The sequence below is a fragment of the Rhineura floridana genome, chromosome 1 (genome assembly GCF_030035675.1).
Source record: "Rhineura floridana isolate rRhiFlo1 chromosome 1, rRhiFlo1.hap2, whole genome shotgun sequence".
Taxonomy (NCBI): Eukaryota; Metazoa; Chordata; class Lepidosauria; order Squamata; family Rhineuridae; genus Rhineura; species Rhineura floridana.
Window position 1 is genome coordinate 164,721,702 of NC_084480.1, and position 16,528 is coordinate 164,738,229.

Genomic DNA, 16,528 nt, shown 5'->3' on the forward strand with positions numbered 1-16,528 from the left:
TTCCTCAAGTTGAACAAAAGACTCTCGACATTTAAGACTTCTTTGTTCAAATGTCCCCTTTGATTTGCGTGAGAAACAGAGATCCCACAAGTAATATTTTCTTTGATTTGACTTTTAACAAGGCCATCCCTGCACAGTTGTGTCTGACACAAAGTGGCCCATTTCAGTGAGTGGGTTTGGCTATTCCCTATTAGAGGACAAAAATTCAGAGTGGTTCCTTTGGCTAGAGCTACTTCACTTATATATTAAACTCAAAGTAACATTTCCCATAACACCTTGTCTCACTTTCCATGTGAGGGCACCAACATGGATGGCAAAGGCACTAAGGAGAGAGCTACATTTCAGAAGAATAATCTATCCAGCTACCAAGGAATGCAGAACTGGTGCATCCCATGTGAAAAAAACCATCATCTACAGTATTTTAATGTGTTGGCTCCATGGCAAGGCTCAAAGTTATTGATGGATCTTCCAAAAGTTACCAAGAATAAGAGTACAACCTGCTCCTAGTCTAACACTACCTTCAAACTTTCTGTCATCAGGGAGACCCTTCCACAGTGATTCGGAACGGCAAAGAAACTTTATGTATCTGCCATGCAATCACTATACATTGCAGTAGATTTTGTGGCAGGTTCTAGGGTGAACAATTGGTTCACCTGAAGTGCTGGCCAGGTCTACTGGGAAACACTCTCCTGTGGATGTACACTGCAGTGGAGTATCAGCAATTAGGAGGTGCAAAACAAGAGGACTTTCCCTGCTGTCACCACTGACATGCGAGAATAAAAATCCAGGATGTACCTCTGTTTTGAAACTACTTCTGGGCATACTGCTGCCTGATGACCCAGGCTCTCTGAGAGCATGTAAAAGGAGCCTCACCTGAGTCTGTCATAGTTCAGCATGATGAAGGCTAGCAGAACCATCACACATAGTGCTCTTCTCTTTGGAGGGGAACCTTTAAGATTCTGGTTCTGGACAAGAAGAGAAACATCAGAGAAAATAGGAACAAATATGGACAGTGTTGTTCCATTCATTCCAGTATTAAGGGTGCCATTATTATTTGTGCCACAAGATGGCAGCTGCATTAATTATAGTTTATAGCCTCTTAATATTGTTCATATTCCTTACATACGCACCCAAAAAAACGAAAACAACTAGGATTATTGTTGTCAGTTACACATGCTGGACACTCAGAACGAGCTGCAAACTAACCATTTTTTATGCAAGGGCAATATGTAATATTCATGTGAATTAGATATATTTTATAACTGTCATATTCTTTTTTGTCTTGTATATGATTCACTTTGTTTTCATTTTATGTACATTGTTTAGAGATTTATTGCTCAATTATGTTACTTAAAATGTGGACTATTGTTCTTATGATTAGCAACTGTATTGAATGTAGAATTTATACTGATTTTTGTTGAAATGCAAACCACTTTGAGATTTTTTGAAATATAAAGTGGTATACAAATTAAATACATATATACAAAATACATACAAATGCTGCATTCAACATCAATTGTGATCTTGATTAACAACCAACAGGGGAAACAGCATCCTAGTAGATCTTTCAATGGCATCCTGATAAATATCCTCAAGACTGCTTAAGTGAGCCCACATCTTTGGCAGAGAGTGCCCTCATGAATATTTATCAATGCTCAAGGCTGCTAACTGTCTACCCTCCAATTCAGTCAGCATAAAAGATTTTTGGAGAAGATACCAGAAAGAGATGGAGGGAGATGCTGCTGATGCTCAGCTCTTCTTCCCTCAACTGATCTAGGTCTCACAACCTTGGTTCTTAAGCTATGTGTGGGCAAGTGAGCAAGAAAATGCAGGCTGACTAACCACATCTTAATTCATACAAAGCATGATGGGCAGATAATGACTGGCTGATTCTGCAGCCTAGAGATGCTTATTAATCCAGGTTCCCTTGCCAGCACATGCTGCCACAGAAAACAAACTACTCCAGCATGCATTTCTCACATCACCCCACCTACCTCCACCTCTAGTTCATCCAGCTGCCTCTTCAGTGTGCCATTCTCTCTTTTAAGATGATCGTTTTCCAATAAGGCTGCCTTCAACCTTGCCTCCAAGCTCAGCATATATTCCTTTTTCTTCCTACGTGATTGACAGGCTGATTCACGGTTTTTTATCATGCGTTGCTGCCTTTTCAGAACATTCATCTATGGATGAGAGACAGGGAAATCTGTTTAAGCTAGAATGCTCTCACACTCGCAAAGGACAAGGCATTTTGCTACACAAGCCATTGGCAATGTCAGATTTGAGAGGTGCGGAGGGAAAGGGGAATTCAACCAACAATATTGCTATATTACAATCCAGAATATTTTCACAATGGTTCTTGTTGCTTTAATGCAGAGTTCCAATTTCAATTCAACCTTTTCTAAATTTGATGATGATATATTCCCCATATAAGCAATGGCACATTTAACAGCACTGTATTATTTTCAGAAAGCACAACTTCATTTAATATTCTTCTTTGTAATTCACAATCCAAGCTCTTCTGCAATGTTGCCAGTATTTACAAGGCTCTTATTTCAGCCTCGGCTAATTTAGCATTTAGATTCTCTACAAATTAAATAAATAAATAATCTTGCAACTGGCCGCTTCTTATTTCCATGGGACCCTGCTGGATAGCACCCAATATAGATAAAATGGTATCTATTACTGGACTATTTTTAAATTAGACAAAAACTATGGGAAACAACTATACCACATTATTATTATTATTATTATTATTATTAATAATAATAATAATAATAATAATAATAATAATAATAATAATAATAAATTTAATTTCTTCGTCGCCTATCTGGCCAATGGCCACTCTAGGCGACTTACAAAATTGTTAAAATACATTTGATAAAATACAGTAATACAATATAAAAAACAACACATCTGCAGCAACAATATTAAAACTGGGCAGGAGGCATTTCAGTTATAACAATTAACCCTCCCCGGATACCCCGAAGGCCTGCTGAAAGAGCCAGGTCTTTAAGGCTTTCCGAAATACATTTAAAGAAGAGGCGTGCCGGAGATCTTGTGGGAGGGAGTTCCAAAGAGTGGGGGCCGCCACTGAGAATGCCCTCTCTCTTGTACCCGCCAATCTGGCTGTTTTTGTTGGCATTAATCAGTCCCAAATTATACAAACTGCTCTCCTACCTACAGAATGCAGATTGTTTTTTGGGTCAGGTCTGCTGCTCTGGGGAGTGGAGCACGATACTTGCGTACAAAGCCAGGCATCTCTGGACCTTGCTCAGGTCAACAAATGGGATGCAGATGCCTGTTTTTTTGTAGCCCCTCACCTCCACAGCACAACTGAGGGCACCCACTCCATCACTTGACATTGCAGTATTTGAACAACTGTTTGTGGCTGAGCAGGAATGGTTTGGCTTGTGTTCAAGAATTAGCCAAGGGAAAAGGAGATTTTTTTTTCAAGTCTCAACATACCTGGATTGTTGTGGGTTATTTCTCATCTAACACAGAGTCACTCTGGCTGGTTATGTTTACAATCTGGTGAAAAGTGGCGGGAACAAAGCCAATTTGGAGAGGGAGGGACACAAGACACACCAATAAGTATTCTGAATCAAGTCAAATTTCCAGGGCTAACTGGCTTGAAGGGACCTGAGACTGGAAGCACTGTTGGGCCTCGATGACCCCCAGGTTAGCCTTGATGACTCCCAGGTGAATGGCACCAGCCCCTCCTTGGCATACAATGAAGGCAGTGGGCAGTGAAGAGCAAACCAGGCAGAGGGTCAGCCAACTAAGCAAATCAACAGCCAACAGTGGCTTAGTTCTTACTGAAGTGGTACATTTGCATCTGTGCTGCACGACTTCTGACCACATGCTCCTCCAAAAATAAAGAAAAATCCACCCACACAGAATACTAGGATAACAAGATGACAAGTTCTGATGTAGTTTAATCTCATCTCTGACATTTCTTTAATATGCAGGCATTTCATCCCCATGGAGGAGCATTCAATCATGTGAACTCCCACCTTCAGCTTGAAGTGGTTGTTGTTGGACTACAATTCCCAACATCACTAACCATTGGCCATGCTGCTGGGGGCCGATGGAATCTGGAGTCCAACAACATCTGGAGGGCCAAAGCCCTGAGGTTGCTATATGTTATCTCCACCCCACTTCCAGCAATCTCAGTATACTGTTCAAACCCACTTTCCAGCTGCCTAAATCAGTGTCTAGAAGTTTTATGAGAGATCTGCAGCAAATCAACACTCTAGGAGAAAGGACCAGCTGCAAACAGATATTAGACAGAACTTACATCCATGCTAGTATTTTGGGAAGTGGCAAGAAGAACAGGCTTAGCTTCTGCTAGATTTCCAGTAGCCAAACTCTTTCCTGCAGTTTGTGGCAATACATTGACAGCATGGCCTGGTAGTGGTGTGACCCCACCAGTGACAGCAATGGCTGGGTTGGTGGCAGGAAGGATTCCAGGTGTCTGAAGATGCACCACAGCAGGTTGAGAAAGCATCACTGGCTGGCCTAAAATAGAGACAAACAGCATTACAGCACAGATTTAGCACTTAAAGAAATAGATTTCTATGCATGTTACATCTTGTCCCTTGGTAGCTGTATTGAGAAGAAATCATTTATCTCCCAACTTAACACTGATGCCAGGCCTAGAAAAAGTATTTCAGACCTTAGGCACTTTGTCACCTAGGATGACATCCAAGGAATTGCTTTAGTAACAGCCAAGGACTTACATCAGCCCTGTGAGATCCCCCATCCCTTTAAACAGAGCCATACATGCTCCTTTTGAAACTTCCTTCAGTTTCAAAAAAAGCTGCCAGGTGACATAGAAGCTGCTTAACATCCTCTATCAAATCAGACCAAGAACCCATCTAGCCCAGCACAAGGTTTCCGGCAACGGCCAACCAAATGCCACAGAAAGCTCAAAAGCACAAAAAAGCTGGAGAGAGATACATTCCTTATTGCTTACTACTCAACAACTGGTAATCACGAGTTATACTGCCTCCAAACACAGAGATTCCATTTAGCCATCATTGTAATGTGAGTAGGAACTCAAGTGAATTAGAAGTAATTGTATGGGGGAATCAGTTGGGGGTGGGACCAGTAGGAAAACGAAAGTAGAGCTCTTGGTTATGCTGCAACACACAGTAAAGTTTGCTCCTTCTAACGAGTATTTGTGATTCATTTCAACTCTTGCAAATATTACATGGTATCAAAAGACTACCTAAAAACATAAGGCAGTGAAAAATGGACGAGCTGAAGCCTCCAGGAACATTGGTGCTTGAAGGAAATGCAGCAGAGAACTGGAGAAGATGGAAGCAAGGGTTTGAATTGTACTGCATTGCAAGTGGAGCAGATAAGAAAGATGAGAGACTCTGGTCAGCATTATTTCTGCATGTGGCAGGTGAAGAAGCAAGAGAGGTATTTAATACTTTCCAGTTTGATGATGATGCAGATAAAAATAAAACTCAAGTTTTGATGAATAAATCTGAAGCATATTGTGTGCCCAGAAGAAATGTTACTTATGAAAGGCACAGGTTCTTCACTAGAATACAAAGTGAAGGAGAAAGGATAGACCAATATGTGACTGATTTGAAGCTTTTGGCTCAGACCTGTGAATTTGGGGAGCTGTGCGATTCTCTTATTAAGGATCGCATAGTCTGTGGCATTCAGAAAGACAGAGAGCCAAGTTACTGAGAGAGAGTGATTTAACCCTTGAGTGTGCAGTGAATATATGCAGGGCAGAAGAAGTGACTGCAAAACAGATGAAAGATTTTGGGGCAACAGAAAAACAAATTGATGCCTTAGAGGGCAAAAGGACCTTTGAGAAGCCAAAAGTAAGCCAGCCTCAGAGCAAATGGAGCCCTGGCACTACTACCAGTCCCCAAGAAAAGGAAATGCCACAGAGGCCTGTAGAAGCAGCAAAGGTCTGCTACAAGTGTGGTATCAGTCATCATGACATAAATGTTTGTCCTGCATATGGGAAAGAATGCAGAAGATGTGGCAAACTTAATCATTTTGCTAAAATGTGTAAAACTAGAGATAAAAAACTTCAAGGCAGACAAATGTTCTCAGTAGCAGATACAACTAAAAATGCTCATGATTTCTTCATTGGCACATTGAATTCTACAGCTCTGGAAGATGAATGGTGTGTGGATTTCTCATAAATGATCACAAGTATGTGACCTTTAAGATTGACACAGGAGCACAGGCTAATGCAATGTCTTTAAAAACATACAAAGCCTTGCAAGCTGAACCACTTCAGCATTCAAATGCCAGATTAATAACCTACTCTGGAGAAAGACTACATGTGTCTGGTAAATGTAACCTGGATTGCAAATATAAAGATCAAAGAGCTGAGTTGGAATTTCACATAGTAGTCTTTGATGCACAAGCTGTACTCGGTCTCCGGGCTGTGACTAATTTAAATTTGGTGCAAAGAGTTAATTTAATGAAAAGAGCTCCAGTAGATCAATGGGATGTTGCAGTTGAATACAAAGATGTATTTGAAGGCTTAGGTTGCTTACCAGAGAAATACGCCATCAAAATCAACCCACACGTTCCACCTGTAATTCATGCACCTCGGAAGGTTCCAGTGGCACTAAGGGATAAAGTCCAAAAGGAACTGACTCGTATGGAGCAATTAAAAGTACACAAGAGTCATCTGGGTGTTGAATTATGTAAAAAGCAGGCACGAGAAGCTGTATATTGGCCAGGTATGTGTGCTCAAATTGAAGAATTGGTACCGTCATGTACCACATGTCACACCTTCAGAAATAAAAACCAAAAAGAACCAATGTTACCTCATGAAATTCCAAGAAGACCTTGGCAGAAGCTAGGAATGGACTTGTTTGAATTTCAAAGAAAGGACTATCTACTTTTGGTTGATTATTATTCAAAATATGTGGAAATATGTTTGCTTGAAGACACTACAAGTAGATCAGTAATTTTACACTGCAAATCTATATTTGCAAGACATGGTATACCTGAAGAGGTTGTCAGTGATAATGGCCCTCAGTTTTGCTCTAGAGACTTTAAAACGTTTGCCAAAGATTGGGACTTTGTTCTCACAACATCCAGTCCACTATTTCCTCAATCAAATGGAATGGCAGAAAGAGCGATCCAAACAGTAAAGAGGATTCTTAAGAAATCTAGTCTGAATAACACAGATCCTTATCTTAGTTTATTGGATTACAGAAATACGCCTACAGTAGATACAGCCTCACCTGCACAACTTTCAATGGGGAGACATTTAAGAACCAGGTTGCCTACCTCAGCACCGTTATTATTACCTCAGCAGGTAAAAGGTGACATACAGACACATCTGAAGAGAAGACAAGAAAAACAGAAGCTTTACTTTGACAAAGGTTCAAAGTCTTTACCACCTTTGCAGGTTGGTGATTCTGTTAATGTTCGGCAAGATGGAGTGTGGAAACCAGCGAGAGTGACTGGCCAAAACATGACTCCAAGATCATATTCGGTTCAGACTGATGATTTAGCTGTCTACCGAAGGAACAGAAGAGATCTTCAGAGCACTCCAAATTGTGAACCAAAAATGGATGAGACTACTGAGACTGCAACTGCACCTCCATCAGAGGTAGACCTATCAGAGTCTCAAGACAACAAAAGTGGAACAGTTGTAGCACAAAGTGCCAGTGATATACCAGAGAAGATTCTGGACTCTGAGTTACCTGTTACTACATCAAGAGGCAGAGTGATCAGAAAACCAATTCAATATTGACAGTAGTTTCTTTTTCTTAAAAATAAAAAGGGAGATGTAATGTGAGTAGGAACTCAAGTGAATTATAAGTAATTGTATGGGGGAATCAGTTGGGGGTGGGACAAGTAGGAAAATAAAAGTAGAGCTCTTGGTTATGCTGCAACACACAGTAAAGTTTGTTCCTTCTAACCATCATTTGTGGTTCATTTCTAATCTTGCAAATATTACAATCATGATTAAGACATTCCACTGCAGGTGGCTCCTTGAGTTAGTAGAACCCCAGAGGAGGGTGTGGTCTTCCAGGAATGTTTACCAGCCAGACATTCCACCCAATGGTGCTGAAGAGTACTACGGTTCATTATTATAAAGAAGAAAATATACGCTTATTACTTCACATTACCTTGAGGGTTTTTTTAAAAGTTGAAAAACAACTAATAAATGTTTGAAGTATGTATCCTTCATTAATTTGGCTGATGCTGTTTAAAGTTGTATATGCCTGGGCACTTATATTGCATCCTGGCCTATTGTAGAAAGCTCCTATAAAAGTAGTTGAGCAGTTTACCACTAGGTGGCGATACTGAATGCATCATGACCCCAAGGATTGAAGCTACTTAAATTGTAAATTGCATACATTACAAATACTTTTACGTCAAAGAAATAATAGGCAATCCGCTTTGGGAAAGAGTAGACTATGCCGATCCAACTTGCTCCTCAAGTATTAGAAATGAGCTTTCCACCCCCACTGCCTGTTTACATACCTTTTGCAGGTGCTGGCTGGATAGCAACAACTGGTTGTTGCTTTGGCAGTGTCAGGAGAGTTGGGACAGCTGGAATGACAATGGCTTTTGTCTGCACACTAAGGCTGCTCTGAGTCTCCCGAAAGGCAGGTAACAAAAGTTTGGGCTGAATCAAAGGTTTGGAGGCTTGCTGACTACATCGACCTGGGGTCATTGAAGATCCATTTCCTGGAGGACAAAAAGAAACTAGACTGGAATTGAAGTGTTATCCCCAAACTATTACAATTACCAGTTGCTTTCAATCCTGGACATTTATTAGCATGATGATGGGCAGTCATGCAGCCCAACTGAGATGACAGCATGGGCAGGACAGCAGGAAAGAACATAGGAAGGTGCTTTCTGCGGAGTCAGACCTTTGGTCAAGCTTGCTCATAATTGTCTACCTTGAGTGGCAGCAGCTCTGCAGGGTTTCAGGCAGGAGTCTCCCCCAGTTCTATCTGTAGATGCCATGGATTGAACTTGGGGCCTGCTGCATGCAAAGCAAATGCTCTACTACTGAGCTATGATCCTTTATCAAATAGAAATTGCATCAGAAGAAGGGAGCCATTCAAGATAGCTTGAGCACAAAATGTGCCTTGAAAGGTCAACAAAACCTGGAGGTTTTACTTATGATTAAAACCATTTAAAACACCCACATTTCACAAAATAGATCTATATATTTTGAAAATGAATAAGCAACCATCCCTTACTTCTAAATGTTTATGTGCACATTATGTTTTTACCCCTGGATGGCACAGAGATCGCTGCAAGCCCCTCTCTAAGAATCAGAAAGGAAGCTAGATGAAAATGGGGACCTAGTAACTAACGCCAACAGCAGTAATTTATAAAGCATATTTCAAAGGTTCAAAATGCAATTATAATAGGGGTGAACATTTAGTTGATTAAATCTAAGGTTTTGAAAAATGACAATTGGGCAGCATATTTTTAAAAAATTGAATTTTTTTTAATACAATTATTTACGAAAATTGCAGGCAATAGGCATCAACCCTTCATTGACACAGGAGAATGTCTCTTCTAACATGATGCTTCTTCTGGTATGTGCATGCATCACTTAAAAACAAAGAACTACTTTTGATACATACACAAATTTATGCAGGTCTAATAGACTGATAAATTAAAAGTCATACCATTCATTGTCTAAGCTGTTTATAACTAAGTGACATCCCTAATTCTCAGTTACGCTTATAACTTTCAAAAGAGGCCAGGTTTATTAATCCTATATTCCAGATGGACAGGACAAGCACATCAATGATACCTGAGCGGTTTGTGGGTTTGAGTGGAGGTTTCTTCTCCTTTCGTTCTACAGGGAAGGAGGGACTTTGGGAGCCCTTGTCATACAAAGAAACAGGAGATGGGTGGGAACCGGAGCCCAACTCTACACCTTCCTGAGAAAGTTTTTAAAAATGAAAAATGAGATCCTTCTGTTGCAATGAGAAGACAAACACACACTAGTAAAAAGCCTGTTTTTCAGTTTGCAGTCTGTCCACAGTCCTAGCCAGTTTGTTCATATTATGCTAGATCTTCAAGATCCAAATTCAGATCACTAACTCCTTTCTGTTGTAAACCATCTCCACCCTTTATCTTGGAACATATGCAATTACCACAGCAGCTGGAATGCTGGATGAAAGCAGAGGGGATGGGAGAGAATGGTCACCAGCCCAAAACTGCATGTCAGTAAAAAACAAAACAAACCCACACAAAATAGAATAGATGAGGATCTGGAGGTATGGAAAATTTGCAGGCAGATACGAGATTAGCCACAGACTTACTCAGTGACCCTGAGCAAGTCACCCACATTTAACCTCAGTTCCCTTAAGAAGAGAATACAGTCACTTATTCCTTGCATCTTTCCTACTGCATCAGAGCCTTAATTCTGGTTGATTCCCAGGTATTTTCTAGGAAGACACTGGTAGAAGAATGTAAGAGCTATATGCAAAATGCAATTGCTTCTATGCATCTTAAAGGCCAACTACAGATTGTTTTGGATTTGAACTTGGTTAAATGCTACCTCATTGCATCTGACTAACACAAAATGTTTACTGGCTTACAGGTACATGCTGTACTGGAGAATCCACAAATAAAGGAGAAGGAACTGAATCTGTTGAAGTGGCTGGTGAGAGGGGCTCTGCTTTCCAGTCTGCATCTGCAAAATGAGAAAGTAAACTGGTGTCCTACACAAGAAACCTCTTAAAAGGGATTTTGCCAAAACCTTTCTTCTGTACAAAGCACATTCTTTGCACACTTGGTATGGAAACTGTTTCCATGCTCCAAGGGACAACGTGTTTAACATCTAGAACAGCCTTTCCCAACCAGTGTGCCTCCAGATGTTGTTGGACCACAACTCCCATCAGCCTCAGCCAGCATTGTCAATGGTCAGGAAGATGGGAGTTGTGGTCCAACAACATCTGGAGGCACACTGGTTGGGAAAGGCTGAGAACCTGATCTGATTAAGGCACCCAACTGGATTTGAGGCCTCCTGCACAGACATACCATCTGTTTTATATCATTATGAATTGCTTTCTATAAAATATCTCAAACTGATTTAACCTCAACAAGAAAATATACCAAATACAATTTCATATATATAATAATTTCAAATCCAGTACAGCAGGTTTGTGGAACCTTTGGCCCTCCAGATGTTGCTAAACTACAACTCCCATCATCCCTGGCCATGCTTGCTGGGGTTGATGGAAGTTGTAGTTCTGCAACAACTGGAAGGTCAACACCTGCAGTACACATACAAACTGGCATACTGGGATAAAAATCTCCACTTAAAAAATGATTGCTGAAAAAGGAAGGTCTTCAGTAGGAGACAACAGAGACAGTGTCAGTCTGATGTTTACTAGGAGGGAGTTCCAAAGGGTAGGTGCCACCATGCAAAAGGCCCAATTCCTACATCATACAGAACAGGCCCTCTCCTGCAGAGTGCAGTGATTAGTTGTGTATATGAGGGTGAGCCGACTTTTTATATATCCTGGTCTCTAGCTGTGTATGGTTTGGCACATCAGTACCAGCACCCTCAATGTAGTCCAGTAGCCAACTCTGATTTAGGGTTCTGGAGCCACTGAACAGGAGCAAGTAAAGTAATTCTTGTTAAAGGCATATGCAGTCTTGCCCAATCTGCTTTACTTAAATGGATGGTGCCAAATTTGCAGGTGTTGCAAACCTTCCAGAGGAAGCTGATAACGGATGAACCCCAAGATGCAGACACTATAAGCAAAAGCCTGGATCTCATTAAGCTCAGCATATGCACGGATTAGACCTCCACAAGTATTTTTGTTTTGTCTATTCTGAACAGCAGTACACTCTACGGTCTCCAGCACCAACAACCAGAGATTTAACTGGAGATGCCTCGAATCTTTTGCATGCAGAGCATGTCCTCTACAACTGAGCTATCATCCTTTTCATCTGTCTCTCTTGCTTTCCCCACACAAACAGTTGAGGTGACAAATTCTCTGCTGTGACATAGCTGAGGTGCAGAAGATATGCTATGGGCATTTCCTAGTCTCATGTGCTTAGAACAGCATGGAGGGCCTTTCTGAAGTGGCCCCAGAGATAAGAGACATGCCAGACAGCCCCTAGTGTGAGCTGGTTTGTTTCTGAAGTGTGTCCCAAATGTACAAGAAGACTCTGACTTCCCCTTCGCAATGAGGCACAGTGGACACAATCTTTATTTCTCCCACAGAATATTTTTACTGCATTTGTGTATTTTACCTTGGCTGCCTTGGGCACTTAGATATGTAGAAAGGTGGGTTATAAATATGAACACAAAATAAATTTAATGGGTTAACTCCCTGTTTTGTATGGGTGTTTGTGCTTCCTAGTGTCCCTTCTTCAGGGAGATGAAAGCATATCCCAAATGTATGAACCTGACCCATCATTCCCCTGGGATTAGACTGCTTCCCCTCACCTCTAGTTATATCTGGATATGTTCAAAGCATAGTTTCTTTGATTTAGAGAGAATCTATTATACTTTTGTGGTCAGCACAGGAGAGTGCTGTTGTGCTCATATCCTGCTTGTGAGCTTCCCATTGGCATAGTAAGAACAGAATGCTGGACTAAATGGCCTTTGATCTGATCCAACAGGGCTCTTCTTATGCTATCTTGTACAAAAGAGGTCTCGTTACTACTGTGCCAAGCCCTTAAGCTGAGTGAAAAAGGACATATTTCAAAAGGAGTACCTAATCTTATATTTGCCATCTGTGATGGGCAACTCAGCCTGAAATTACCTGCTGGGGTCTGTTTTGAAACATCCCAGGGGTCCGAATCCCAAGACATCAGATCCAAATCAAAGTCAAGGTCACAAAGATTGTTTTCCTACAAATTATAGTAAGCAAAGTTAGAGAGAGAGAAAAGCAACCTAAATAAGCAGAAAATTCAAGAAATACTACTTTGTTTGCTTTTCCTAACAAGCACCTATCAAGCAGGCTGAAGTTTAATGAGGTCCTTCATCTGAAGATGCTCAGGCATTGGTGGGAGCCATCAGTTTTAACATGTCCTCACCTTCCATTTCTTCCCCTTGCAACTCTTGTCTAGATTCATGCACATCACCAGGCCTTTTCAGATGTGGCTGGGCAGCTACAGAATACAATGCCAAGATATACCTATTTGAACCTGCAATTTTTTGCTGGACATTTTTTTCTATGTTCATTAGCACTGCATGACCTACTTTGAGATTGAAACTTTTGGCTGTTCCTATATTAATAATACAGTATTGTGTTTTTAATTGATTATTCCAAGATAGTATCATCTACCCAGATTGCATACACTTTGGATATCAATTGTTGAAATAAATGTTTAAATAGAATCAGATAAACAACATACTGGATCTGAAAAGCTAGAAGTTGGTTAAAATTGTTTCTATGAAAAGCTTGTTACAAACAAATGGGAGGGGCAGAGTTCATACATAAATATGCTTTTTGTACATATATAATAAAAAAAATAAAAATATATTTATATGATATTGAAGAGGAAGACCTTTGTATCAACTGAGGACATTGTGAAATAATTTTATGCCTTCACAATGGCTTAAATGTTAAAAGTATGTTTTACTTTTCTCAAGCTCTAGAACAAGCTGCCAACATTCCAGGGACTGTCTGCAAACATACTTGTCCTTTTAAATAGAAATGAGTATCAATAACAGCACCTGCTGTCACTAAGGCTGAAACTGGAGATAAGCAAGGAGTATGTTGAACACCAAGTTCATGCAGAAGGGGTTCACAGAAAATATTAAAAATACAAAGCTGTACATTGGTTCTCTTGTGCACTTGAAACAAACACACTGTTGAAAGTACAAGTTAAAATACAATTATATTACTGTTTAGTATATTCAATGCCAAGCATGTACTAAGTAAAAAGATATACAATCTCAAGGGTTTCCCCATTTGTGCCAGTGAAGGGGGGAAATCATATTGTACCAGGTAAAGAACTAAGCTGTGCACTTGTTGATTAAATATACTGTTGGGCCATGCAACAATTGCAACCGCCACTACTTACATAAGCTTCATTCTCGACACCTAGCTGCAATTCATCTTCTATCAGATCACTAATTTCACTGAAGAGAAGAGACCCTGCTGGATGAAAAAACCCATAAGGCATGCAAGCCAAAGTGCTAATACTCAGTTTCCCCATTACTCAGAGATCATTAATTCTCTACCCTGCAAGTTCTGCAGCAGGCAGCCATGATCAAAACAAATAAACATGCTGGTATTTTCTTATTAAGATTAATTTACTCTGCTTCCAAGGCTCAGAATTTTAAATATGTAAATGCACTTTTCCAGGAAGAAACTGCCTAATAAGAAGTTAAAGTACACAACTGCCCTTATCTCCTTTGGGAGTAAGAAGAGAACATAAATTTAACTGATAAAGTAATAAAATAAACAACATATCTAGGGTGTGTTGCACCATGTACTGCATTATTTTTCAAGTAGCAGTACCTGGCTCAAGCTATGAGATAACAAGTGATCTGTGTTTGAATGGGGACAAACATAAACATAACACTTCCCCCCAATCCACCCCAAAACTGCTATTTATCATGGGATGACAGAAAGAGATATATAGGCAAAATAAGGTACATTTGTATACCAGTAAGACATTCACAAGAATTTTAAGAGAACCCTTAGGACGCTTGTATATATTCAGTAAGAATAAGATAATTCTTACATATTAAGTTTACTTAAAACAAGCTCCACTGATTTAAGAAACATTTACTTTCAAGTATGTTTAGGATTGTAATCTTAATTTCCTCCAAGGGCCAATGTACTGTACTGACTAAGGCTGCAATCCAATACATATCTACGCAGAAGTGAGTTCCATTGGGTTCAATGGGATTCTCAGTAAATGTGCATTAGATTGCAACCTAAAAAAGGAAATCCCAGGGTCAAAGTAAGTCTCATGAATTCATTGGAGGCCTTAGGCAACCCATTTTCAATCAGACTCTCCCTCCCCATCCACACACACAATCCGTCTAGACACCACACTATCTAACTACACGAGAGAGATTTAAAAAATACTCACCTACCTCACAGGATTACAACGAGGCAACTCACACGAAGGGATATAAGCACTACACTAACGTTAAGTATAATGATGGTATAGGCTAGTACAGGGGAAAGAGTGCCGGATGTGGACCAGCAAGACCTGGGTTCGACCAAAAGCTCCATGGGGTGATCTTATGCCAGTCACTCTGCCTAGCCTGCACCTCACGATATTGCCTCCATGATGAAATGTATATACGGGGGGGGGGAGAGAGACCGTGTACGTTAGGATAAAAAAAGAAAATGTTGCAAACAAATAAACGTTGGAACGGAGATTTTTAAAGATAAATAAGCAAACCAACCCCACTGAACCCCGAGACCCACACTGGGCCGCTTCCTCCAGAGGCAAGAGTGAACCCCACAGAAACCAGCGGACCTAGGGTTGCCAGGCTCAGGGCCTGAGACTGATCCTGTATCTTTAGGAAAAGAGAAAGTCAGCCAAGTGCCGGTGTTCTTGCAATTCTCCCTTCCCCCTGCACATCTTTTAAAGATACAGAAGACCTCTTGGTTGCCAGGCCGGGCCTCCAAGAGGTCGTTTGTATATTTAAAAGTAGTGCAGGGGAGAGGGAGAATCCCACCTTGTGGTTTTTCCCATTACAGTGTTGAAAGAATACCTGCACTTGGCTGACTTCCTGTTCTCAGGATCAGTCTCAGGCCCTGAACCTGGCAACCCTAAACTGACCCGAAGGCACCCGGAAATGGCCTTGCACCGCTCGGCTCTCCAAAAGCCTCAAGGGCTACGAGAAGGCAACGTCCCGTGCCCTGCCTTACCCCACTCGATGCCCGATTCCCCTTGGGCCCACCCGACAACGGGCTCCGTCGTCGCTGCTGCCATCTCGTTTTTTCTCCCCTTCCGGGATTACACAGAGTTCGTGGGATTACATAAACACACGTGTACTTCCTCACGAACTTCCCGCCCCCCGACTACAAGGGCCGGGAAGGTTCAAGAACCGTCCAGGGCGCGCTTTTTTTTAAAAAAAAAAAATGCTTGCCCGCCGCGTAGATTCTGCTGTAATTGAGGGCCCTTCTGGTCAATCCTCCAAATCTTTGTAAACAGACAGTTGTCCTTCGCTGCCGGAAAATGGTACCAGAGGAGGGATATATGTTTCTTTAAAGGAAAAGTCTCAGGGACGGAGTTGTTTCAAAGAGGGAATTTCTGCTGAACTCTTATCTTTTCCTGTTTTGCATTTGGCCACCCCTAAGTAGCAGAGTACTATTTGTTTGAAAAAAAAATCCCACTAATAATTTAGTAAAGAAAATACAGGAACTTGATCCAAAGAGATTATACTAGAAACACACAAACACTAGAAATAAAGATAGAAAAAAGTTAAAAGTGTATTTTTAAAAATGATGTATTATTTCTTTATCTTTACAATTTTGCCAAAGATCATCAATTGTACCAAAAAGAATTACACAGAACATGATTAAAACAAATCAACACAATGTTGCAACACCCAACATGCCACACT

The 16,528-nt window shown here is 40.8% G+C and overlaps 1 protein-coding gene across 5 annotated transcripts in view; it reads right to left on the bottom strand.

Annotated features, from left to right (window-relative positions):
• Positions 1-16,007, bottom strand: part of ATF6 (activating transcription factor 6) — a 116,207-nt gene extending 100,200 nt beyond the window's left edge. For 2 of the 5 annotated variants that reach the window (XM_061584196.1, XM_061584186.1), the window contains exons 1-9: positions 15,831-16,006; positions 14,020-14,096; positions 12,753-12,840; positions 10,572-10,666; positions 9,779-9,908; positions 8,485-8,691; positions 4,298-4,518; positions 1,995-2,180; positions 874-965 (exon numbers count right to left, since the gene is read on the bottom strand). In XM_061584196.1, the coding sequence (XP_061440180.1) occupies positions 874-965; positions 1,995-2,180; positions 4,298-4,518; positions 8,485-8,691; positions 9,779-9,908; positions 10,572-10,666; positions 12,753-12,840; positions 14,020-14,096; positions 15,831-15,894 (1,160 nt within the window). In that variant the 5' untranslated portion in view covers positions 15,895-16,006. Of the gene's footprint in view, positions 1-873; positions 966-1,994; positions 2,181-4,297; positions 4,519-8,484; positions 8,692-9,778; positions 9,909-10,571; positions 10,667-12,752; positions 12,841-14,019; positions 14,097-15,830 lie in introns of all 5 variants that reach the window. The other 3 variants (XM_061584213.1, XM_061584214.1, XM_061584206.1) reach the window with 2 other exon arrangements.
• Between the last annotated feature and the right edge of the window lie 521 nt (positions 16,008-16,528).